A 25,972-nucleotide genomic window follows, 5' to 3' on the forward strand; every position below is an offset into this window, starting at 1 on the left:
CACTGGAAGAGAGAGGGTTAACAGACTCCCTTTTGCTGGAAAGCGTCCATCCGCTCAGCCCAAGGTCAAGGAGAGCAGATAAGGTGGCAGCACAGAAAGCCCAGTGGTAGAGAGATCAGGTTGAAAGACACGGAAGTGACGGGGGTGACTAAGGAGGAAGTGAGTGGAACCCTTAATTGGGAGCACCTTCATTCTGAGGAATGGATTCTTTGTTCTCTTGCTGTGATCATTAACATTTCTAACTGGTAAGAGACTCCTTTCGCTTTGTTATGCTTATCTACTGCCGGGGTGGGGTGGGGGAGCCGATTCCTTGAAGCCTGACACTTACTGACTGAGCAGATGCTCTGAATGCAAAAGGTTCCAGTTTCAATCCCAAACATCTTCTGCTAAGGCTGTAAAAGGCCCCTGTCTGAAACCCTGGACAGGTGCAATATTAAGCTAGTTGCACCAGTGTCTGACTTGGTATTAGGGAGCTTCCCATGTTCCTGTGATGGGGAAAAGGCAGGATACAAAAGTACAGTGGTACCTCGGGTTAAGTACTTAATTCGTTCTGGAGGTCCGTTCTTAACCTGAAACTGTTCTTAACCTGAAGCACCACTTTAGCTAATGGGGCCTCCAGTTGCCGCCGGAGCCCGATTTCTGTTCTTATCCTGAAGCAAAGTTCTTAACCTGAAGCACTATTTCTGGGTTAGCGGAGTGTGTAACCTGAAGCGTATGTAACCTGAAGCGTATGTAACACGAGGTACCACTGTACTACATGAACAATTGGTGCCTCGGACACTTAAAAAAACCCACCAAGCCACCTTATATCATCAGCCTATCAAATTTTCTTTTTAATTAAGATGATACAGCGTTAAATAGCATGCATCTTGGCACTTGTATACAGTGGTATGAGATCCGTTCCGGAGCTCTGGTCGGATCCTGAGGTTTCCGCAACCTGAGGACCGCTTCTGTGCATGCATGCACGGCAAAACCCAGTAAACTACTTCCGGGTTTGCCACTTTCACATCCCAAAGTTTACGTAGCCAGAGGGTTACGTAACCGGAGGTACGACTGTATCGCTAAGTGACTACAAAAAATTTCATGATGTGGGTTACTCTATAACAAGGTGATCAGGGTCATTTATTTTTAGTTAGTTTGCTTTTTTAATCCACTTGTTCTATAGAAAAGCAGCTTACATATTTATAGAACCATGAGAAATGCCCCACACCATCATTTGGCCTGGTCATTTGGCTTATACATCGGACGACTTTCGCTTAAATTGCAATCCAAGTACATGTTGTCCCGGAAAGATTTCAGCTGCAGCATTTTCATCTAGAGCCAGAATGCCCCTATTCTTCCATGCCTATTCTCTTCTGCATTTTATCTCGCTCAATGCAGAAAACTGTATTAGTGGCAGCAGAAACACAGCCTAGTTCCTGGCATCTAAACAACTATGTGTGCAACACGAAGCAAACCGTTTTAAGCAAATAGGCCTCCAGTATTGACTGTGACTGTGCACACAACATACCGTATTTTTCGCTCTATAAGATGCACCAGACCACAAGACGCACCTAGTTTTTGGAGGAGGAAAACAAGGGAAAAAATATTCTGAATCTCAGAAGCCAGAACAACAAGAGGGATCGCTGTGCAGTGAAAGCAGCAATCCCTCTTGCTGTTCTGGCTTCTGGGATAGCTGCGCAGCCTGCATTCGCTCCATAAGACACACACACATTTCCCCTTACTTTTTAGGAGGGAAAAAGTGAGTCTTATAGAGCAAAAAATACGGTACTTTCAAAGCACATTTAAAGCACATCTCTGCTCCCCAAAAGAATCCTGGAAGCAGTTATTTGTGAAGGGCGTTGGAACTGTAGCTCTGTAAGTAGACTACGATTCCCAGGATTCCTGAGGGACTGTGCTTTAAATGTACAGTGTATATGCAGCTTAAATCTACTATGAGATTGTGGAAAGTTCTTTGTTTTCTAATTGCATTTTGACACTTCTTCCAATACTTATTGCAACCAAATTTTGCACGATGGTTTCTGAGATCAAGGAACAGGTTTTCATCTTATGCTTGGATACAAGAAACTGGGCTCTCCAAATACAGCCTGCGAAGTAATTTGGTGATAACATCTCTGGTCTGTTAGTGAAATAAATTGATTCATTCATTCGTTTAGTGATAAGTTTCTTTCCTGTTGGGGAAGTGCTTTTAGGAGGGAAAGCAAATGTATGGAGGAATCAGCTCAAAACATCAATAATCACCCCTCCACACATGCCAAAAACATAGGATGCGTACCAAGTGCATAAAAAAATAAATAAAAGTTCCAGTGATGTTTGGAAGTACACTAAATCATCCCTCTTGGGTAAGACTTCTGTTCTCCTTTGAGTAACACTCAACATGATGTTGGTGTACTGCAATAGGGTTGTTGTTTTTTAGAGACTCAACAAACAGTATGCTCTCTCTTGACCTTCTCTAGCCCAGGATGATTGGATAAAAGGCTCACTTGGGACATCTGAAGGCTAAACTAATGTAGCCTTGTGTATTGGTACCAGGCCTGGTCAGAGAATTCCCTTCCGTAGGGAGTAATATTGTTCTGTGCTAGTGTTTTTGAAGTCCTGAATTCTTGAAAACACATCTTGATAATCTGGTGGAGCTTGTTTTCTAGGCCATGAGTACTTTGAGGTTGTTTATTTATTAGTCTTATTACTACCTGCCAATGATGCTATAATAAGAATATTTCATCCAATTACAATAGAGTGATGATCTCTGCCTATATGGAAAGATTTTTGGCAGAAGGTAACTGAAAACATCAACAGAACTGAATGGAACAACCTTACATTTACAGAGCAAAATATCCTCTTGAATTATATACCCAGCACATGGAACCTTACAAAAGGGCAACAGGATAGGACTCTCAGTGCCCTTACCACAGCAAAAAGACTGATCATGATGAACTGGGAAAATAAAAATGCGGCTCCCTTCTACGATTGGATTGAAGACATATACAAACTCGCAACATATGAACAACTTGCATATAAATGCAGACTTGCCATGGACAAATTCAATGATATTTGGGAATCCATTCTTACAAATACTGTAATAGGTTAAGATCTGGTAAAATACAATAACAACCTTGTAAAATATACAGTTTTGGGTTTCCCTCCTCCCCCCTTTATTTTCCCTTCCATATGGGTTCTGTTTCTCTTTTTCTCTCTTTTATTTACGTCTCACCATGTTTAGTGCACATATAGGTAAAGGTAAAGGGACCCCTGACCATTATAGGTCCAGTTGTGACAGACTCTGGGGTTGCGGCGCTCATCTCGCTTTATTGGCCGAGGGAGCCGGCGTACAGCTTCCGGGTCATGTGGCCAGCATGACTAAGCCGCTTCTGGCGAACCAGAGCAGCACACGGAAACGCCGTTTACCTTCCCGCTGGAGCGGTACCTATTTATCTACTTGCACTGGCGTGCTTTTGAACTGCTAGGTTGGCAGGAGCAGGGACCGAGCAACGGGAGCTCACCCAGTCATGGGGATTTGAACCGCCGACCTTCTGATCAGCAAGTCCTAGGCTCTGTGGTTTAACCCACAGTGCCACCCGCGTCCCTTAGTACACATATAGTTGTGTACTTTTTGAACTTTCAATAAAGATGTTTAAAGGGGGTGGGATAAAGATCTCTGCCTAATAAAGTGCTGACTACAACCCAGAATATGAAACGAAAACCACATCCTGGTTTGATTGATATATGGGTTTGTGGTAAGATACTAAACCATGGTTTCCCAGTTCAGATATAGCAGGAAACTGTGGTTTAATGTTATGGCAACAGACAGACATGGAGCACAGCAACATAATAGTCTAATACAGAGGTCAGCAACCTTTTTCAGCCATTGGCCGGTCCACCTTCCCTCAGACCATGTGGTGGGCCGGACTATATTTTTTTTGGGGGGGGGATGAATGAATTCCTATGCCTCTCAAATAACCCAGAGATGCATTTTAAATAAAAGGACACATTCTACTCATGTAAAAACACACTGGTTCCTGGACTGTCCATGGGCCAGACTGAGAAGGCGATTGGGCCACATCCGGCCCCTGGGCCTTAGGTTTCCTACCCCTGGTCTAACAGAACAAGATTGTTATGTCTGCTTCTTGTTGCTTTTATCATTTTGTGGCTTTTAGCTTATTTTTTAAAATAATGATGTTAATTGTTTTGTTCATTTTGCAAACTATCTTGAGAATATGGTTGAGAGGGTAGTGTCGTAATACATAAATAAAAGAAACGGAATGTATGAAAAAATGCCAGTGAGTTACCGGTAATTCTCCTTGCCATTTACCTTGCTGTGCCAAAAGTGACCGAGAATTCAGGACCATTTTCTATACCCAGGAAAGCTCCAATATATTCCTTTTTTTTTCGGCTTACGTAATCTGAAAACTTTTCACATTTCATGGCAGGAATTGCAGATTTGCAGCTGAGTTGACAGGGGACTGTAGCCAATCATGGCTGCATTTATTAGCATACATATATGAAATCAGGGATTTCACATTCACACATGACATCTTTAAGTGTACAATCAACATAAAATTAAGTGTACACCTTTAAAAGGCCGTGCTTTAATTCACCCGTACTCTGACGGCCTTTGAAAAACTCTATGCCGAAAAGCATATTAGATATTGCACAATGATGGACAGTGGATCATCACAGCCATTAACAGATTCTTTTTTTAAAAAAGAATCTGTGTTTGTTACAGCTGCAGTATGTTAATGCTATATTTACAATCTTAAATCCCATTTCAAACAAATGAAATCTCAGAAAATGATGTTTATTGCTAAACATTCTATTCAAAACAACCTAAAATAGAAGCTTAGAGTTCAGCTTAAAGAAAGATCATCTCTGTCATATTCAAAGCTGGGATCAACATTCCTCACTTCTATGTTAGCTTCACAAAGCATAGAGGAGCAGAAAAAATGTGCAGACGGTTTGGTGTCACCATCTACAAGCCAACACACTGCAAAGGAGACCCATTAGCACCTTACAAATGCACAGAGATTTACACGCCTGTAGATCAGGTGTGGGGAATCTTTGGTCCTCCAGACGCAGGTGGCGCTGTGGGTTAAACCACAGAGCCTAGGACTTGCTGATCAGAATGTCGGCGGTTCGAATCCCCGCTACGGGGTGAGCTCCCGTTGCTCGGTCCCTGCTCCTGCCAACATAGCAGTTCAAAAGCACATCAAAGTGCAAGTAGATAAATAGGTACCGCTCCGGCGGGAAGGTAAACGGCGTTTCTGTGTGCTGCTCTGGTTTGCCAGAAGCAGCTTAGTCATGCTGGCCACATGACCTGGAAGCTGTCTGCGGACAAACGCCGGCTCCCTCGGCCAATAAAGCGAGATGAGCACTGCAACCCCAGAGTCGGCCATGACTGGACCTAATGGTCAGGGGTACCTTTACCTTTACGATCAGGTTTGGGGAATCTTTGGTCCTCCAGAGGTTGCTGAACTACAACTCCCATCAGCCACAGTAAGCATGGCCAGGGATGATGGGAGTTGTAGTTCAACAACACAGAGAGCCAAGGATACCCCACACCTACTGTGGACGTACAGAACCAGCCAGATTATGCCATGGCTAAGCTGAATAGGAAATAATCCTCATAGTTCACCACAGAATAAAAGTGGGTCGAGCCACTTGGCGTTCACAGATTTCTCAGACTAATAAAGTTGCCCATTGCTCATTTAAAAAAAAGTTGTGAATAATGTCATTTGTCAACTTCCAGGGAGATATTTTCTGTTCCAAAAGAAGAAAGGAAAAGTACAAGAAAGAAGATTGTTCATAATCATCTCCCCAGCATGCATCCTATTTACTTCAAATTTCACTTGTATGAGGCATAAGATATAATTGCAGTTATGACAACATTAAAAAGTTACGAACGGACTGCTTCTCATTATTGCTCCATGTGCGACTTGCATGTGTCACTAATAAAAACATGATGATATTTACTGGGGCACCAATTGCCAAGGCGTTCTTGAGTAGAGTTCTGAAAGGGAAACTTTGGCCACCCCTCTGTTTGTCATTTACCCACACATTTGGTGTTAATATTCTTTAGGCTGATTAACATGTGTATGTATATCGCTCATGATTTCAACACTCAACGTTGTATTCCTGCATTCAGCTGAATTGTGAGAATGTGTCGTTTGTTGAAAGCTGCAAGGCTGGAAGTGATGTCAATGTATCACAGGTGCAGAGTCCCATATTAGAATGCTACTATATAGCAAAAGCTCCATGCATGTAGAAAGCTAGCACACCAGGGGAAGAGTTTTAGTATATCCTCCGCAGTGATGTTCTAATTTTTCATCTCTGTTTGTAAGCACCTGCATTTTGAACTGGTATAATCCAGAATTCTATCACTACAGACCATCATCCAATTTTGCCATGGGTGCACAGTCGTACCTCGGTTGACAAACACCTTAGCAGTCAAATGTTCTAGCTCCCAAACGCTGCAAACCCAGAAGGGAGTGTTCCGGTTTGCAAACTATTTTTGGAAGCCAAGCATTCCGCGGCTCCTGCAGCCAATTGGAAGCTGTGCCTTGGAAGTCGAACATTTTGGAAGTCGAATGGACTCCCGGAACGGATTCTGTTCAGCTTCCAAGGTACAACTGTAGTAGACTGGCCTATGACCCTTCTTTCCAGGGGCTTTCCAAACACAGTCAATCTGTACAACAATCCCAAGACTACATTTGGTTTCAGTCTGCTAATTCCTATCCTCCATTCCATCGCTAAAGAGTTCTGACTGATGCTTCCCAAATCTCTACACTCAGGGGGCAATCCTCTTTCTCAGGATAAAAAAATCCCTTCCAGTAGCACCTTAAAGACCAACTAAGTTAGTTCTTGGTATGAGCTTTCGTGTGCATGCACACTTCTTCAGATACATGCACACGAAAGCTCATACCAAGAACTAACTTAGTTGGTTTTTAAGGTGCTACTGGAAGGGATTTTTTTTATTTTGACTATGGCAGACCAACACGGCTACCTATCTGTAACTCTTTCTCAGGGTGAGAGTGAATGAGGCAACTCTCCTGATCCGACCCATTACACCAAGGGAAGAGTGTATCTGGCTGGCTGGCTCCTTCTCACCCACCTGGCGTGCACAGGTGAGGACTAAATGCCTGAATACCAGCTACAAATGTACAATTCTTCATATGCAGGTGAAAAAAGCACATGCTTTTCTTTATTTTATTTAAAAGCATTTTAATGCCGTGGTACCTCGGTTTACAGACGCTTCAGGTTACAGACTCCGCTAACGCAGAAATAGTACCTCGGGTTAAGAACTTTGATTCAGGATGAGAACAGAAATTGTGCTCCGGCAGCGCGGCAGCAGCGGTAGGCCCCATTAGCGGTACCTCAGGTTAAGAACGGACCTCCAGAACGAATTAGGTTCTTAACTCGAGGTACCACTGTACTTTAAAATCTCTAAGTGGTAGGTAAAAGGTAAAGGTAAAAAACACTTGGATGGTGTGAAAAGCAACTATGGGCTTGCGGCGCTCATCTCGCTTTCAGGCTGAGGGATCCAGTGTTTGTCAACAGACAGCTTTCCAGATCATGTGGCCAGCAGGACTAAACTGCTTCTGGCACAATGGGACACCGTGACGGAAGCCAGAGCACACAGAAACGCTGTTTCCCTTCATGCCGCAGTGGTACCTATTTATCTACTTGCACTTACTTATCAGAGTTCAAGGGCACATTCCAGCCGGGCAAAAATAGTAACATAGGAAGCTGCTTTATACTGAGTCAGCCCATTGGTTCATCTACCCTATCCATTGTTTGTCGCTAAGTGGGAGCATCTTTCCAGGGCTTCAGGCAGATCTCTCCCAGTCCTACCTGGAGATCCTGGCGTCTGAACCTGGGACCTCCTGCAGGAGCACAGATGCTCTACCATTCAGCTATGGCCCTTCCTCCAGCCCTAAAGGATGGGTTTGCTGTAAGAATTTTAAGGTCTCAAATATAGCATAAATATTCATAAATGCCCACATATATAAATATATGAACCTTGTGTCTGAAATAGTATGGGAGAGCAATCCTGGAGCCATTTTGACTCTCCCAATGACCTCAAATATTCCTCTGCGGTAAGGGAGGCAAATGAGGAAAGCCTTCCCACTGCCTTCTTGCTTGCAAATCCTGTCTTAAGGACATATTTGTGTATGAATAGGGTGAGCCTGTGACCCACTTATTTATTTACCATCACAATAGAATGGCCGGACTGCCCTGGTAATGTAATCAGTGACCATTATCAGGTATCCTGGCAGGCAGGATTTCTGCTGTAGACCGCCTCCCTCTGTGATATATGTATGATGTTTTGGGGTGGTGGTCTTGGACTACAGGGTGGCAATTTCAAAAGTCTATATAAGGGCTTGTGCACCATTGTTCGGGGTTCTCCTCCCTCCTGCGTGTGGTGAGTGGGGACCCTGTCGCAACAGTTCCTTGAATAAAGATCAGGCTTGCTAGCCGCTTTGCTTCTCAATATACCATGGTTGGCCTCTGTTACTTTCTCCTACCAACAAGGAACCCACTTAAGGACTCTATACGGGCTCTGGAATACCCCATAAGGGAAAGGGAGCAGTTTTTCTTATAACAGGTTGGTACGTGCCAACCACAGAGCCTAGGGCTTGCCGATCGGAAGGTCAGCAGTTTGAATCCCTGTGACGGGGTGAACTCCCGTTGCTCGGTCCCTGCTCCTGCCCACCTAGCAGTTCGAAAGCACGTCAAGTGCAAGTAGATAAATAGGTACCGCTCCGACGGGAAGGTAAATGGCGTTTCTGTGCGCTGATCTGGTTCGCCAGAAGCGGCTTTGTCATGCTGGCCACATGACCCGGAAGCTGTCTGCGGACAAACGCCCGCTCCCTCAGCCTATAGAGAGAGAGATGAGCATACAACCCCAGAGTCGTCCGTGACTGGAGCTAATGGTCAGGGGTACCTTTACCTTTACGTGCCTGGAAAAGAAGCTGCGGTTGAGGGCAGAAAAGACTGGAAGGCCATGTGGGACTCCCCACTCCTGTTTTAATACTTCAATATCAGGATTCTGCATTTTGACAAATGCCTTATAATTTCCATCACTGTCTACTGGCAAGAGATATTGCATGCGGAGAATTATAAAGGCGTGCTTCTTACTTGCCATCAATGAGTACTTCGGCCTGCCGGTTGTTCACCTGGTTGTCACTTTTGTGGCGAAACTGCAAAGGGTTAAAAGGAAGAAGAAGAAAAAACAGGCCTGTAAATGCCCAGGTAAGTGTGGTACACAGTACTCTGCAATTAGGTTCCAGCCAGACTACGTTTTTTAAATGAAGTTGACTTGCAGCAGAATGTAAACAAGTTGCTTGGAACAGGAAAGTAAAATGGACTTAGCTAGGGGTTCCATTTGCAGATTTCCACATTGCTGTTTTGCAAGCCAGGAGCAGAAATGTAAGGACAAATATAAATAGTTGTCCAGATGTCTCTTTAAAGGCTTTCCTAAGCGAGACTGAGAGTTGAAGTGAGGAGGCGACATCAAGGAAAGAATGCCGGAAAAGCCCATAGCTCAGGAGCAGAAAATTAGGAGGTGCGTGGGAATGTTCTTTATCTGTTTATTGATCTGCAATATTTCTTATCCACACTTCACCATAAGATCCCAGGGTCAGATACAGGAATAGAAAATAGGGTTAAAAACACAGATAACAGCATTACAATTCTAAAATGCCCAAACCCTTTCCAAACAAAGCAGAACAATATAAATTCTTCCCCATACCAAAAAAAGGTGCACCCACAAAACACGTTCAGTGTAAAGAGGTGTGTCATCAGCATATGGCAGAAGTTGTACAATGAAGATAGTAGATGCACTTCTGTGGAGAAGGGGTCCCACAATTTAGGGACCATTCTGAAAATTAGAGGTTTTTGCCCTCGTGATATATTGCAGAGCTGCTACTTAAAGCTTTAAGAAGTTAAATGGGAAAAGACTGGGGAGAAAATTGCTCCCCAAAGTGCTGTTTCCAGAGTGGGCAAACTCTAGTGGCTTCCCTTTTCTAAACTTGAACTTTCAGACACATTTATTTCATCTATGAATCACTTCCCATGAGGCATCCCAAAGCAATTTGCAATATAACAAAAACACATATGAAACACTTACAAATGTTAAAAACAGCTAAAACAATTGCACATACAGCCTGGTCAAACTGGCCAGCTTGTGGTCAACCGTAAGCAACAATAACCCTCAGGGCCAGTTCAAGGCTTTTTGCTGCCTAAGGCCAGGCAAAAATTGGCAGCCTCATCTATCATGGAGCATGGTACCCAAAGTAGGTCAAGGTATTTGGGCACCTTATGCAGAAAACAATAATAATCAGGAATCTTTGCTAGCTAAGGAGTAAGGTCTACTCACGAGGGCACTACTCCTCACAAGGGGAGGAGTAGTGGGAACATGAGGTCCCCCCAAAAAAATTCAAGGAAGGAGCCACGGCAGGCTCCATTGGACCTATCCACACCTGTGACCGGCCCCATTGGGGGCTCTCCTGTAGCTGTGACAGGCCCACTGGACCTACCCACAGCCACAGCAGGCCCCCTCAGGCCTCCCCATGGCTGTGAAGAGTCCCATCAGACCTCCTCCTGCCATGAGATGCCATACACACACACATAAAGTTGGGCAGAACCCAGTTTGTGTGACTCCTGATGTGTAGTTTGTTACTCTGAATGAAGTCTTAGCTTTTGGACAGGCACTCTAGCACCTAGCTACAGCCTGATGATGATGATGATGCTTCGGCGATCCCTCATAGCCAAGTAAGATTGTCTTCCATAAACATGGTTTTAACAGTGAGTTTGTAAGTGACACTGAAGGCCAATTCTGGATCCACACGTCCTTCCACAGTGGGGACACAGGGTTCTGGGTGGGAGTTGGTCATGGTGAGGGTTTGCCAAGCGTGCCTTCCTCTTAGCACGTTTCTCCCTTTTGTCCTGAGTTTGAGTGTCTTCAAAACCCACGTCACCTTTGGTGAAGGCTGTTCTCCACTTGGAGCGCTCGCAGGCCAGTGTTTCCAAGTTGTCAGTGTTTATACTACATTTATTTTAGATTTGCCATGAGAGAGTCTTTAAACCTCTTTTGTTGACCACCACCATTATTCTTTCCGTTTTTATGTTCGGAAAAGAGTAGTTGCTTTGGAAGACGATGATCAGGCATCTCCACAACATGACCAGTCCAACGAAGTTGATGTTGAATAATCACTGATTCGACACTTGTGATCTTTGCTTCTTCAAGTACACTGGCATTAGTTCGCCTGCCTTCCCAAGTGATGTGTGAAAATGTTCGGAGACACTGTTGATGGAATCTTTCGAGGAGTTGCAGATGGTGTTTATAAATGGTCCATGTTTCACAAGCATACAGTAAGGTTGGTAGTACAATAGCTTTGTAAACAAGCATTTTGGTTTCCCTGTGAATGTCCCAGTCCTCAAATTCTCTAAAGCCTGATGCTAAACCTTCATGTGCCAGTGATCTCTTGGGCTTGGATGTGGCTCAACTTCCATGTCTACCTCTGAGCCCTCAATAACAGCCAAATGGAGCTGAAGTACCATAATGCCTAACAGTCCTGGTTCTGCCTCACTGTTGCCTAACCTGTCCTTCTGTATCATTGTAGGGAATCTTTGGCCCTCCAGATGTTGCTTAACTAGAGCTCTCATCAACTTCAGCAAGCATGGCCAAGGCCCAAGGATTGTGGAAGTTGTTGTTCAGCACAATCTGGAGGACCAAAGTTTACCTGCACCAGTTCCATATGGTTCCCTTCAGGAAGGATGAGGTCCTCCTCTGAAGAAGACTCCTTTAGTGGGTGCCTGATATGCACCCTCTCCAGAAAGAAAGAAAGAAAGAAAGAAAGAAAGAAAGAAAGAAAGAAAGAAAGAAAGAAAGAAAGAAAGAACGGACCCACAAGGTAACCAAGAAGTACTCAGGCACAATGTGAAGTCTTCTTGCAAGGAAGAATTGATGGACAGATGCAGGCTGATGAACCATTGAGACACTAATCACTCAAGCAGCTGCCAGTTTAGTTGTTGACTGCAAGGCCTTCAGTTCTGTTGCTTTGCAAGATCAAAGGTTTGCCCTGTTGCAATGCCAGAGAATATTTCGCAAAAACACAGAACTGTTTCCCACTGGAGTCAAGCCAGTGGATGCGAAAGAAAAATAACCCCACCTTCCTCAGTTTTAGCTCCACGTTGCTCATCTGCACTAGAACCTTGCTAAATATTATCAGAATATGATGCAAGATCTTTTTAAGAAGAAAGACATTTAAGAATTTTATTCAAAACCAAATGCGTGTTTCTTCCACTACCCACTGTTGTCTGGAAATGCCCTGGCAATGAAAAAGACCAAAATAATTCCCCCCAATTATTTTTTTTACTTTTAATGGTTTCCTCTAACTCGCTTCAATTTGATGTATGTTTATTAATGGAATCCTCAAAGCCCCGGGGAGGATTCAGTGAAGAATTCAAGTTTCTTCATCGCCCGCTGAACTGTTTCACAACATCCAAAATCTCCCAATGAAATGCCTGTTTTTGCAAAATCGCCCAATGAAATGCCTGCTTTTGCAGAACTCCTACCCTGGTGCAAAAAACCAGAACACCCTCCAAACGAACCCAGAAACTTGCTGAACTACAGCTTCCATCAGCCCCAGAAAACTTGGTCAATGGCCTAAGAGTTGTAATTCAGCAAAAACTGGAAAACCAAAGGTTACCCCCATCTGAACTTTATACACACACACACACACACACACACACTTATATTGGGGGTTTTAATACATCATTTCCAACAATCATTTAACGTAACTTCTTATATTATACAATATTGTGACTTCCGACAGCAACTTCTGAAGCTTTTCCGTTCTTTATCGCTTGTTCTGCATTTCTTAATTTCTCTATTACTTTTAATTGTCCTTAACTAATAATTCTCATCATAGTCTTTCTTGCAATGTTTCAAATAATCCTCCTTACAGAACTTCTTGCAATCCTACTAACGTAATCTGTTTATTACAATTGCTTTTCAAATAGTTCAAATATTTACTCCAGTCTTCTAAGAATCTCTGATCCTGCAGGTTTCGAATCCTTTCTGTTCATTTGTCTAATTCTGCATAGTCCATTAATTTGATTTGCCATTCTTCTTTCGTCAGTAATTCTTAACTCCATCTGAACTTCATCTGCGCTACTGAGTTCCCTGTGAACACAGTATCCTGGCTGATCCCAGCAGGCATGCTCTGACCGCCACTCAGCTGATCTGTGGGGAAAGCAAGACTCCTTTGCCAATGCACAATCAGAAGCACATTCTAAGGCTCCCAATTGTGCATTGGCAACCGTAGGCCTGTCTCTCCCATACCTGATTTCACCCATGGCATCAGGTGCAGGGCAGGTGGGTGTGGTTTGGGGAAAACAGCCCCATGGGCCACACTGAAACCCTAAGTAGGTCCATGAGCTGCGGTAACTGTGCCCCTGAAGGACCAGGTGTGTAGCCTGGGAGTCATTATGGACTCACAGCTGTCCATGGAGGCACAGGTCAATTCTGTGTCCAGGGCGGCTGTCTACCAGCTCCATCTGGTACACAGGCTGAGACCCTTCCTGCCCGCAGACTGTCTTGCCAGAGTGGTGCATGCTCTAGTTATCTCTTGCTTGAACTCCTGCAATGCGCTCTACATGGGGCTTCTTTTGAAGGTGACCAGGAAGCTGCAACTAATCCAGAATGCGGCAGCTAGACTGGTGACTGGGAATAGCCACCAGGACCACATAACACTGGTCCTGAAAGACCTACATTGGCTCCCAGTATGTTTCTGAGCACAATTCGAAGTGTTGGTGCTGACCTTTAAAGCCCTAAACGGCCTCGGTCCAGTATACCTGAAGGAGAGTCTCCACCCCCATCGTTCAGCCTGGACACTGAGGTCCAGCTCCGAGGGCCTTCTGGCGGTTCCCTCACTGCGAGAAGTGAGGTTACAGGGAACCAGGCAGAGGGCCTTTTACAAAAACTATACCATTCAGTATTCCATTATTACATCCATCAAAACTGTTGAATTTATCTTAAAAAGCCCTTACAGACGGCCTTCCTTGAAGTGAGACAAATAACCTATTCCACTTTTTTTTTTTAAGACCAACACAACCACCCCCACCCATGGTAGGGGGTTTGTGTAAAAAGGAAGGACCAGGCTGGTCTTTCATTGTGGGTGTATTCTGCAACATGTTCTTTACACAACAGTAGTACGTTTGTGGTAGATTTATTCTGCTTTACTTTGTTCTGCAATGCTACCACAGTAGTGTTTTCTGGAGGTGCTATAGTACAACAAAAAACGGCCAAAAATAAACCACAACATTTACTGCATAAGAAGTTACATTAAACACTTGTCGTTTAATGGTGATTTTTTGGACATAATGGAGATGTAAAAGATTTGGATTATTATAAGAAATGCAGGAGGAAATGATTAACAATAGGACCCACAAAGGTTGTATGTTGGATATGTGATTGTAAAACTGTAATCTGAAACACACACACACACAAAGTTACAGGATTTCAGCAGGAAGTTACAAGATGCCTACTGAATGAAAGTGAAGCAGTCTGACTGCCCCAAAACATTTGCAGAAACAATATTGAAAGCAGGATCCTGACAGAATCAGGAGCACAAATCATCCCAACTGCCCAATAGAAAAAGATGTCAGGAGGGAAACATACGCTATGATACGTCATAACCATTTTTTCATCAGTATCTTTTTTGTGTGCAAAAGCAGAACGTTTTTGAGATTTTCACTCTTCTTAAAATAAAAAGATACAGAGGGGAGAAAGACCGCATAACATTGCAAACTAAAACCTTGCTGTGAATCCCACTGTCAAAATCAGTAGACAATGGTTAGGGTACAGATACAGAGGTGCTATATCTTTTAGGCAGCCATCTTGTGATAGTGCATGCAATACAAAAAAGGGCACCAGTAAATTACTGCAAAGACTTACGTAGTCGTCGGTGGCATCTTTGGCAGCTGTAATGGTTAAAACCAGTGCTAAAGGAACAATGGTAGCAAACCATGATAAGGAGGATACATCTGGAATCAACTGTAAGAGAACGATTAAAGGATTTTTTGTGTGAGGACAAATAATATTTAAAAAGCCTCCTATAGTTTCAAAAAAATCACAGAATTCTATGAATTCACCAATTCATAGAAATTGGTGAAATGCCAATTTTCACCTAGAGAGTGAGCCTGTGTACATACCGTACATGTAAAGCACAACACACACCCAAAAGAATAATGGATACTGTAGGTCTGCTCACCTTTTATCCAGTGGGCGGCATTCCGCCCAGTCAGCCGGGCCTCAACAGTTTTCCGGCGTAGGGGTGGAGGTGCGCTGCCTCCCCTTACCCCACATCACAGCCGGCCATGTCATCTGTGCTGCGGACAGCCCCAGCCAATCTGCTGCCTGGGTGGGTTTGGCCGCGGGCTATTTAATGGTGGCACGGCCGGCCGGCACCCTCTTTCTCGCCCCTTCGCCAGATCACCCTACCCTCCCACCCTCTTTTCATGCTTTGCTCTGGTATGACCTTGCTATGGCAGTTGTTGGTCGCCATGTTGTTGGGGCCTGGTAGGAATTTTTTCCACCTGGCAAATTGGCACCGGCCATTTGGTTTTCGCCTACCTAGGAGCAATAGTCATAACAATAATAATAATAATAATAATAATAATAATAATAATAATAATAATAATTTATTTGTACCCCGCCCACTCTGGGTGGCTTCCAACAAAGACCAAAAATACACTAAAATGTCATGCATTAAAAACTTCCCTGAACAGGGCTGCCTTCAGATGTCTTCTGAATGTCAGGTAGTTGTTGATCTCTTTGACATCTGATGGGAGGGCGTTCCACAGGGAGGGCGCCACTACCGAGAAGGCCCTCTGCCTGGTTCCCTGTAGCTTTATTCTCACAATGAGGGAACCGCCAGAAGGCCCTCGGCGCTGGACCTCAGCATCCGGGCAGAACGATGGGGGTGGAAGTTAGACTTTTGTGAGGTTAGGCATTGGGTGAGCCTTTGGTTGGTTGGCTGGAAGGGAGGTTGTTGCCTTGCCTGCCCCTCCTCAGTAAGGGTATCCTGTTAGAGGGATCTGGGGTGTGAATAATATCTGAAGCCTGGGCATGTGCTAGGGCCATGCCACTACCCCAAGGGGGACCCCGCGGGGTGCCCCTATTTGATGTAACTCATAGGGCACCCCCTATTGGTGGTTTACCCTTAATTGGACTCCCTGTAGACGGGCAGGAGTCAAGATATAGCCTGGCTTCATTCCAACGCCTAAGACAAAACACTCAACATCTGTAACCAATGAAGTTGTGGCCTATTTGAACCCACAAACCAAAATACTCTGTGTCAGTGTGATTTATTGTACTCCTGGGAACTTGGCTTGGGTGCCTTGGCATGCAATTGACCCCCTCACAGAGCTACAATTCCCAGCATCCTTAAACTACAATACCCGGGTCCTTTGGGGGATCATCAGCATCTAAAAGAGTGAGCTAGGTTGCAATAGCCACAGGTAAGTGATGGAGAGCAATAGGCCAAAGTTTGGCGTAGGGAGATGTGGGAGTGGGATGGAAGAGGCAGGCTGGAAGCTGGGGACACAGAGATATGTCTTGTTCTGTGCTGGATCCTAAGCTGTGACTAATAGAGATGCAAGGTCTTTTGGGGTGTTAATGCTGTAAGCCCCTCCACCCTCAGCTTGTAAATAAAAACTGTATGTACTGAAGACACCAGTCTCCGCTGACCTTCATTCCAAGGAAACTGAACCCTGGATAAGGAATTGGAACCTCTGGTCTCCCACTGTTTTTTAGACTACAATTCCCATCACCCCTGACCACTGGTCCTGCTAGCTAGGGATGATGGGAGTTGTAGTCTGAAAACAGCGGGAGACCCAAGTTTGGGGACCCCTGCTCTTCACTCAGAGTCTCATCACTCAGAGATCAGGTGGCACATAACAATATACAGTCATACCTCGGAAGTTGAACAGAATCCGTTCAACTTCCGAAACGTTCGACTTCCAAAGCGCAGCTTCTGATTGGCTGCAGAAGCCACGGAAGCTCCATCAGATGTCTGGCTTCCAAAAGAACATTAGAAAACTGGAACACTCACTTCTGGTTCAGTCAGGAGTTGGAACGTTTGACTCCCAAGGCATTTGGGAGCCGAGGTACGACTGTACACAGTTTTCTCTTTTATAACCATTGCCATTTAATTTGCCTTTAAAATAAATATTGAATATAACCTGTAAAATCAGGAGGAACACGAAGTAGGCATTGGCAACCCGCTTGAACTGCTCAAACAAGTTGATAGGCAAAAAGGTCAGAACGTTGTACTTGGATGTTTGGATGCGGTTGTTCTGAAAAATACGCAAGAAGGGGGGTGGGGGAGATTTAAAACGTATTAACATGGGAGAGCAAAAAATGTATACATTAAACAGAAAAGCCAGAAAATTGACCCTCATCCAACTCTACAATTTTTATGATTCTGCACCAAAGTTTGGCAACTGGCTAATGGTTATAGACTCAACGATAAACATGATAAAAAATGTGATTCTTAATTTATGCATACACTATTTTGCATATAAAAAGCCAAAGCACTGAGCAATACAAAATTTACAAAATACATAATATATAAACTTTAATCATCATCATTTATAAAGTCCCTGAACAGCTAAATATAAAGGTCAAGAGCTTTTTTTCAACGTGTAAATGCAGTTCAGGGTGCTGGTGTCAAGACTGCTGCAAGATAGGGAAGGGTTAAATGTCCCCCTCCTGCTGTGGTTCTGATAACAATTTGGGGGTGGGGGTTAGGAACAGTAGCAGAAACTGCTTGTATTATCTTGTCTGATTTCCATTCCGGACTTCAGACAAACATGTGAATTGTGGCAATTTCTGCTTCTGTTTCCAACAGAGCTCTCCAACATCCCTAATTACGAGTCCAGCATTATTTCCCCCAGATACCAGAGGTCAGTTGTCAGAAGAAAGCCCAATTCCTGTATCACCAGACCCTTCCTTTGCTAAAGCACCCTCCTTTCCCTCCTGTTGGCAAGCCTCTGCCCTCAGAGAAGGTGCTTGACAAAAAACTGTGTGCATACCCTGCAAAATTTCTCCGGTGAAAATAGGGCTGTCCTAAGGAAAAGCAAACCTAGACAGCATCTTAAAAAGCAGAGACATCACCTTGCCAACCAAGGTCCATATAGTTAAAGCTATGGTTTTCCCAGTAGTGATGTATGGAAGTGAGAGCTGGACCATAAACAAGGCTGATCGCCGAAGAACCGATACTTTTGAATTATGGTGCTGGAGGAGACTCTTGAGAGTCCCATGGACTGCAAGAAGATCAAACCTCCCCATTCTGAAGGAAATCAGCCCTGAGTGCTCACTGGAAGGACAGATCGTGAAGCTGAGGCTCCAATACTTTGGCCACCTCATGAGAAGAGAAGACTCCCTGGAAAAGACCCTGATGTTGGGAAAGATGGAGGGCACAAGGAGAAGGGGACGACAGAGGACGAGATGGTTGGACAGTGTTCTCGAAGCTACCAGCATGAGTTTGACCAAACTGTTGGAGGCAGTGGAAGACAGGAATGCCTGGCATGCTCTGGTCCATGGGGTCACGAAGAGTCGGACACGACTAAACGACTCAACAACAAGGAAAATCAGGAGACCCCAGGATCAAATTAGAAACCAGGATGGCTTCTGTAAATCTGGGACGTCCCTGGAAAATAGGGACACTTTAGCCCAGAGATGGAAAAAAGAAACTATCCCAACCAAGAAAGAATAGCAAACCAAGTTGATGGACTATGCCAAAATCGCAAAGTTAACTGGAAAGCTCAGGAACCAAGAAAAAATTTATTTAGGAGACCATTGTAAGCAGATGAAAGCATTAGCAGGATTCTAATCTCACTTGCAATGTAACAAAAATTCTGGATAACTCGGATGGATAAAAAAAGTGGCTAACGGAAGAATATGCAGTTGTAAATGTTGATATTAGGACTCACGGAAGGGATTGGGGGGGGGAGTCTTGACATTCAGAGCAATCTCTTTATATGGATTTGCAGTTGATTTTGTTGTATATTTCTTTTAAAAATCAAATAAAAATTATTTTAAAAAGAAGAAGAAAAGAAAGTAGGGACACTTGGAGGGTTTGCGTGTGTTGAGCCAGCACAGACAGCTTAGACCAGGGGTCAACAACCTTTTTCAGCCGTGCGCCAGTCCACTGTCCCTCAGACCTTGTGGGGGGCCGTACCATATTTTTCGGGGGGGGGGAATGAACAAATTCCTATGCCCCACAAATAACCCAGAGATGCATTTTAAATAAAAGCACACATTCTACTCACATAAAAATCTAGATCAAGACACATCACATCTAGATCAAGGGAAGTAATAGTGCCACTGTATTCTGCTCTGGTCAGACCTCACCTGGAGTACTGTGTCCAGTTCTGAGCACCACAGTTCAAGAAGGACACTGACAAACTGGAACGTGTCCAGAGGAGGGCAACCAAAATGGTCAAAGGCCTGGAAACGATGCCTTATGAGGAACGGCTAAGGGAGCTGGGCATGTTTAGCCTGGAGAAGAGGAGGTTAAGGGGTGATATGATAGCCATGTTCAAATATATAAAAGGAGAAAGGTTGTTTTCTGCTGCTCCAGAGAAGCGGACACGGAGCAATGGATCCAAACTTCAAGAAAGAAGATTCCACCTAAACATTAGGAAGAACTTCCTGACAGTAAGAGCTGTTCGACAGTGGAATTTGCTGCCAAGGAGTGTGGTGGAGTCTCCTACTTTGGAGGTCTTTAAGCAGAGGCTTGACAACCATATGTCAGGAGTGCTCTGATGGTGTTTCCTGCTTGGCAGGGGGTTGGACTCGATGGCCCTTGTGGTCTATTCCAACTCTATGATTCTATGATTCTATGAAAAACACCAGGCAGGCCCTACAAATAACCCAGAGATGCATTTTAAATAAAAGGGCACATTCTACTCATGTAAAAACACGCTGATTCCTGGACTGTCCGCAGGCCGGATTTAGAAGGTGATTGGGCCACATCCGGCCCCCGGGGCTTAGTTTGCCTACCCCTGGCTTAGACCCAAACCCCTTGGAGGAGTGGTTGTTTGTTTGCCCAGTCCAGGGACACATCTCGCGTGATGTGCTAAAACTGAGCCTGCTCAGCGCTTCAGTCCCAATGAGGCACATTACTTGTCGCATCAGCGTCTTGGCAATCCTAGCCATACACATTCCACCTGCTGTCACTTTTATCCTTTGCCTAGCCTATGTGCTGCACTGATTTGAGCCACTCTTGTCAAAGATGAAGGGGATCTAAATGTAACCAATAACAGATTTTTATCAGGAAAATATATCCCAAAGCCAAATCTAGTGGCCCCACTCCACCCTCTACTCCCTGGTAGCTCATAATAAATCCACCCAACCACTACTTTCAGACTATACTATCTTGATGCTGTTTCTCATCTAAATAATCTAAAGCACTTGTAGCAAATTAAAAAGACTATTTCCATGATCAACAGTCGGACTTAAGGTTACGCAAAGCTTCCTCAGCTGAAATAAATGTCTAGACCTAGCAAAGTGCACAGATAATTGGCCTTACAGACTCACTTCGGGATTTGTCAGGAACAAACGGGGAAATCTGGCATTGGCTTAAGCGATAGTACAAAGAAATCTGCACATGTTATACGTGCTCAGGGTAGCCCCTGTCTCCAGAGTCGGCACAGTGATTTAATTTCCTTTAGGACATCTGGTCTTTTAATGGGAATGTAGTGATGTTGCATGAACCGGTTTTACAAGATGCCTGGTATGGTGTGTTGCATAACAGACTTCAGACTCTATGGACTTGGTTCCAATCCTCGCTCAGCGATGAAGCTTACTGGGTACATTGGTGTCTCCAGCCACAAACTATGTCATGTAGTGGGGCAGGAGGGGGCTGTATATTGGGTTGCTGCAAGCTCGTTAAAGAAAGTTGGGGTGCAAATGTAATGCATAATAGGTAAAGGACCCCTGGACGGTTACGTCCAGCCAAAGGCGACTATGGGGTGCAGCGCTCATCTTGCTTTCAGGTCAAGGGAGCCGGCGTTTGTCCACAGACAGCTTTCCGGGTCATGTGGCCAGCAGGACTAAACTGCTTCTGGTGCAACAGAACACTGTGACAGAAGCCAGAGCACATGGAAACGCCGTTTACCTTCCCGCCACAGTGGTACCTATTCATCTACTTGCACTGGTGTGCTTTCGAACTGCTAGGCTGGCAGGAGCTGGGACAGAGCAACGGGAGCTCACCCCGTCGCAGGGATTCGAACCGCCGACCTTCCAGTCAGCAAGCCCAAGAGGCTCAGTGGTGTAGACCGCAGCACCACCCACGTCCCTACATCAGATGTGAAGTGGTTTCAGGCCCCGAAGAAAGGAGTTCAGGGCTTGCAAGGTGCTGCTAAGATAAAAGTCCCTTCCACCGTCGTTTTAGCAGAGGATTCCAAGGAAAAACCTCTTCTTCTGCATGGAATCCTGATGAGCAGAGCAGGATTTAACTCATCCTCTCACCTCAGTATGACTGCACACCCCTGATGGGAACAGGCACAGGCAGCCAACATGACTTTTAAAGAGAGAAGTGAATAAATAAAATACACTGCGGCAGGGAATAGATTCCGTTTTCAGGATTTTTATCTAGAGAATGAACGTCTAAGATGAAATAACGTCTGAGAGGCCGGGTTTGTGGTTTTTCCCTGAAGTGTTGTGTACATACGCCTTACTAAACTTGAAGCGACTTCCCTTTGAAAAGAGGTTGCAGCACTTGGGACTTCTTAGTTCAGAGAAAAAGTGAGTTAAGAGGTGAGATGACAGAAGTTTATAAATTTATTCATGGCTTGGAGAAAGTGGTACATGCCCTGGTTATCTCCCGCTGGTTGCAGCTTCAATCCCTGTATGGGACAGCTGAATATTTCTGTTGTTCTAGATCGGTGGTTCCCAACCTTTTTTTTGCCATGCCCCACCTAAGCATCTCTAAAATCCTGATGCCCCACCCCATGACATATAATTTTTATTATTAAAAAAGTGAACTCCTATTCACATGCAGGAAGCCTAAAAGGCCATTAACTGTTAAAAACTAATAATAATAATAATAATAATAATAATAATAATAATAATAATAATAATAATTTATTATTTGTACCCCGCCCATCTGGCTGGGTTTCCCCAGCCACTCTGGGCGGCTACCAACAAAGATTAAAAATACATTAAAATGTCACACATTAAAAACTTCCCTGAACAGCCTTCAGGTGTCTTCTAAATGTCAGGTAGTTTTTTATCTCTTTGACATCTAATGGGAGGGCATTCCACAGGGCGGGTGCCACTGCCAAGAAGGCCCTCTGCCTGGTTCCCTGTAGCTTTGTTTCTTTCAATAAGGGAACCGCCAGAAGGCCCTCGGCGCTGGACCTCAGCTTCCAAGCAGAACAATGAGGGTGGAGACACTCCTTCATTCTCGAACTGCCCCCCTTAAAAATTAAATCACCCGACGTTGGGAACCACGGTTCTAGATGATCCTCAGGGTCTCTTCCACCTCTACAGTTCTATGATACTTTTGATCAGCAAAAGGAGGGGAGGGTTTTTTCGGTAGAAAAGCTAGCTGACCTTAGCAGTTCACCTTCGTCCTACAAGATTTTCAATCAAATAAGAAACATTAGAATAAATCTTAAAAAATGCCTTGATTCTTAAAATGTCTGGCCAGTCCAGTCACAAAACCCAAATGAAAACAGAACCATTAATGCTGCAGTTCCCAACTGGTGGTCCATGGACCCCAGGGGATCTGGGTAACCCACTCAGAAGGTCAGTGGCGCCATGCACATAACCAGTGCTTTTTTCCTTGAAAAAAAAGGTTAAGGGGTACTCTCATTTTGACTCAAGAAAATCACCATTTTATAGTTCAAATCAGGGGAAATAAATACAGTAAAATGGACAAAAGTACAAAGATTCACAAAATGTTTAGAGGTATGCATACCCCTGCGTACACCCAGGGGAAAAAGCACTGCACATAACAAAAGCTACCATAGAGATATCAACATTTTTAAATGTAGCTTGAAAAACAGGGGGTCTGCAATACTTAGTGTCAGGGAACTGACATCGGAGCTAGAGGCGGAGGGAAGGCTCTCAAATGATGCTGGAGAAGGGCCCAGCAGGGAGAGAGGCAGCTCTGCAGATGGGGAAGCAAATCAGCGCAACACCAGGGATATAGAGGGGCTGATGGGGGAATCGGCGAGAGGGCTCCACCGGACACCAGCGGGGAGAGCACAGGTCCTCCGCTACCCACAGAAGACTTCTGCGCAGAGAGAGTAGGAGGAGACTGGGTGTCAAACAACTTTTATGTTGGAAAAGATTTAAGAAACGCCCACTGACGGATTCTGCTAGCGACTGAGGCAGCCACGAAGTGAAGGGCTGCCCAGACTGAAAGGTTTAGCAAGGCAACAAAGCCTGGAGAGGCGGCAACTTACGCACAAGCAACCCATACACATTACACTTAGCTAATTGGAAACCACTGATTGGTGGATGTTTCCACTATCAAAACACTGTACTTACTGCGTACTGAAATTTTTCATTATATTCACGATTATTGGCTTTCACTCTCCGCTTCTCCTCTGGAAAATTAAAACCCATGAAAGCATAAGAAGGCAAACCAGTGTACAGTTTCTGTAAAGACCAGTTTTCTTTATTGTTTCCTATTCTTCCATCCTTCCTTCCTTTTAAATAACTTTCTCGGTTGCTGGGCTGCCACTTCCATCAACCTCAGCCAATTCCATGCTGGCTGGCACTGATGGGAGTTGTAGTCCACTGCGACTGAAGGACACCTGGTTTGGGAAGGCTAATTTAAAAACTCAAATTGCTCTGCAAAAATAGTTTCAGTTTTCATTTCTTATGTGCACCAGGAGATCTGCAGTAAAGATGATAAAGGAAAATGTAAAGAAATGAAACCTAAAACTATGAGTGGGGGAAGAACGCCCCCCACACACACACATCTTGCCAAACTTGTGGCAAGAAACATTGCGGTGAAAGGTCTGAAGGACATGGGAGATAATTTCACAAGCTGAAAATGAATGTCTAGATGAAATAACCTCCGGTTTGTGGCTGATAATTTCAGCGCAGCCAGAATATATAAATAGTGGCAGTCATATAATTTTTGAAACATTTAATTGCATTAGATGTTATAATAAATATTGAATTTTTATAACAAAACGATCACCGCTTTTAACCTGTGGCCCTCCAGATGTGGTTGGACTTAAACTCCCATCAACCCTGAGCACTACCTTTTCCCATGTTCTGGCTTCAACATGCTTTGTGGAGCCAGTGTGGTGTAGTGGTTAAGAGCGGTAGTCTCGTAATCTGGGGAACCGGGTTCGCGTCCCCGCTCCTCCACATGCAGCTGCTGGGTGACCTTGGGCCAGTCACACTTCTCTGAAGTCTCTCAGCCCCACTCACCTCACAGAGTGTTTGTTGTGGGGGAGGAAGGGAAAGGAGAACGTTAGCCGCTTTGAGACTCCTTCGGGTAGTGATAAAGCGGGATATCAAATCCAAACTCCTCTTCTTCTTCTTTGAGGCCAAAAGAAAGCATTAGCCTTGGGCTCTAATAGGCTGTTGCTCAAGGGAGCCATGTGGTGCTATCAACCCTGGTCAGAGTTTATTTACTTGTAGTTTTGCCCACCATTCCTGCCTTCCATTGTCACAGAGACAGAAGCGGAAATGGGAACCTGTGGCCCTTATATTCACCAAACTACAGTTCCCATCAGTCCCAATGCTCATGATTGATGGTCTCGCCAGAAGGCAGGTGCTAACAATGATGTTGCCTCCATGTTTTTAGTTGGCACTGAGACAACATCACTATCAGCACCAGCTTTATTGTGAGACATCCTACAGACTGGGCACCACTACAGAAACGGCCCTTCTCCATAAGTGGGGTTTTGATGGGGTGGAAGGTTCGCAGGCTAGGAAGGACTTGCTCACAAATTTATTGACAGCTGCACAAATTATTACAGCTAGGAAGTGGAAGGGGCAAGCAGAATATAAAATGGAAGAATGGTATAAAGAGGTGTAGGACATAGCTATTAATGATAAATTACAGTGGTACCTCGGGTTAAGTACTTAATTTGTTCCAGAGGTCCATACTTAACCTGAAACTGTTCTTAACCTGAAGCACCACTTTAGCTAATGGGGCCTCCTGCTGCTGCCGCGCCGCCGGAGCACAATTTCTGTTCTCATCCTGAAGTGAAGTTCTTAACCTGAAGCACTATTTCTGGGTTAGCGGAGTCTGTAACCTGAAGCATATGTAACCTGAAACGAATGTAACCCAAGGTACCACTGTAAAGGTTAAGGTAAAGGACCCCTGACAGTTAAGTCCAGTCATGAACGACTCTGGGGTTGTGGTGCTCATCTCGCTTTACTGCCCAAGGGAGCTGACGTTTGTCCGCAGACAGTTTTTCTGGGTCATGTGGCCAGGATGACTAAGCCGCTTCTGGCGAACCAGAGCAGCGCATGGAAATGCCGTTTACCTTCCCGCCGGAGCGGTACCTATTTATCTACTCGCACTTTGACGTGCTTTCAAACTGCTAGGTTGGCAGGAGCAGGGACCGAGCAACGGGAGCTCACCCCGTCGCGGGGATTCGAACTGCCAACCTTCTAGGCTCAGTGGTTTAGATCAAAGCGCCACCCGATAAATTAACATGCGCTATTAAGGTAAGACAGGGAATACACACAGGAGAAATGATTTTGAGGAGAATTTGTAGAATTTGTACTGTTAAAACGGAAAGGGGTCAAACCATCACAAGAGGTGTTGAAATTTTGGGAGGTTGGATAGTTACAATGGAATGGTCTCGGTGGCGGGGTGCACATTTTTATTCTTATTTATTTATTCTTATTAGTTTGTCAAAATTTTAAAAATGTATAAAATGTAAATAAATGCATAATAATAATATATTATTTATTATTTATACC

The 25,972-nt window shown here is 44.5% G+C and overlaps 1 protein-coding gene across 1 annotated transcript in view; it reads right to left on the reverse strand.

The window, feature by feature from the left end:
• Nucleotides 1–25,972, reverse strand: part of ATP8B4 (ATPase phospholipid transporting 8B4 (putative)) — a 111,871-nt gene that overhangs the window by 79,348 nt on the left and 6,551 nt on the right. Inside the window, exons 4-7 of the mRNA XM_081169988.1 lie at nt 23,567–23,625; nt 17,245–17,358; nt 14,957–15,055; nt 9,133–9,194 (exon numbers count right to left, since the gene is read on the reverse strand). Of these exons, the coding sequence (XP_081026114.1) occupies nt 9,133–9,194; nt 14,957–15,055; nt 17,245–17,358; nt 23,567–23,625 (334 nt within the window). The remainder of the gene's footprint in view (nt 1–9,132; nt 9,195–14,956; nt 15,056–17,244; nt 17,359–23,566; nt 23,626–25,972) is intronic.

This window comes from Podarcis bocagei (assembly GCF_964188305.1).
Source record: "Podarcis bocagei genome assembly, chromosome: 14".
NCBI classification, from domain to species: domain Eukaryota; kingdom Metazoa; phylum Chordata; class Lepidosauria; order Squamata; family Lacertidae; genus Podarcis; species Podarcis bocagei.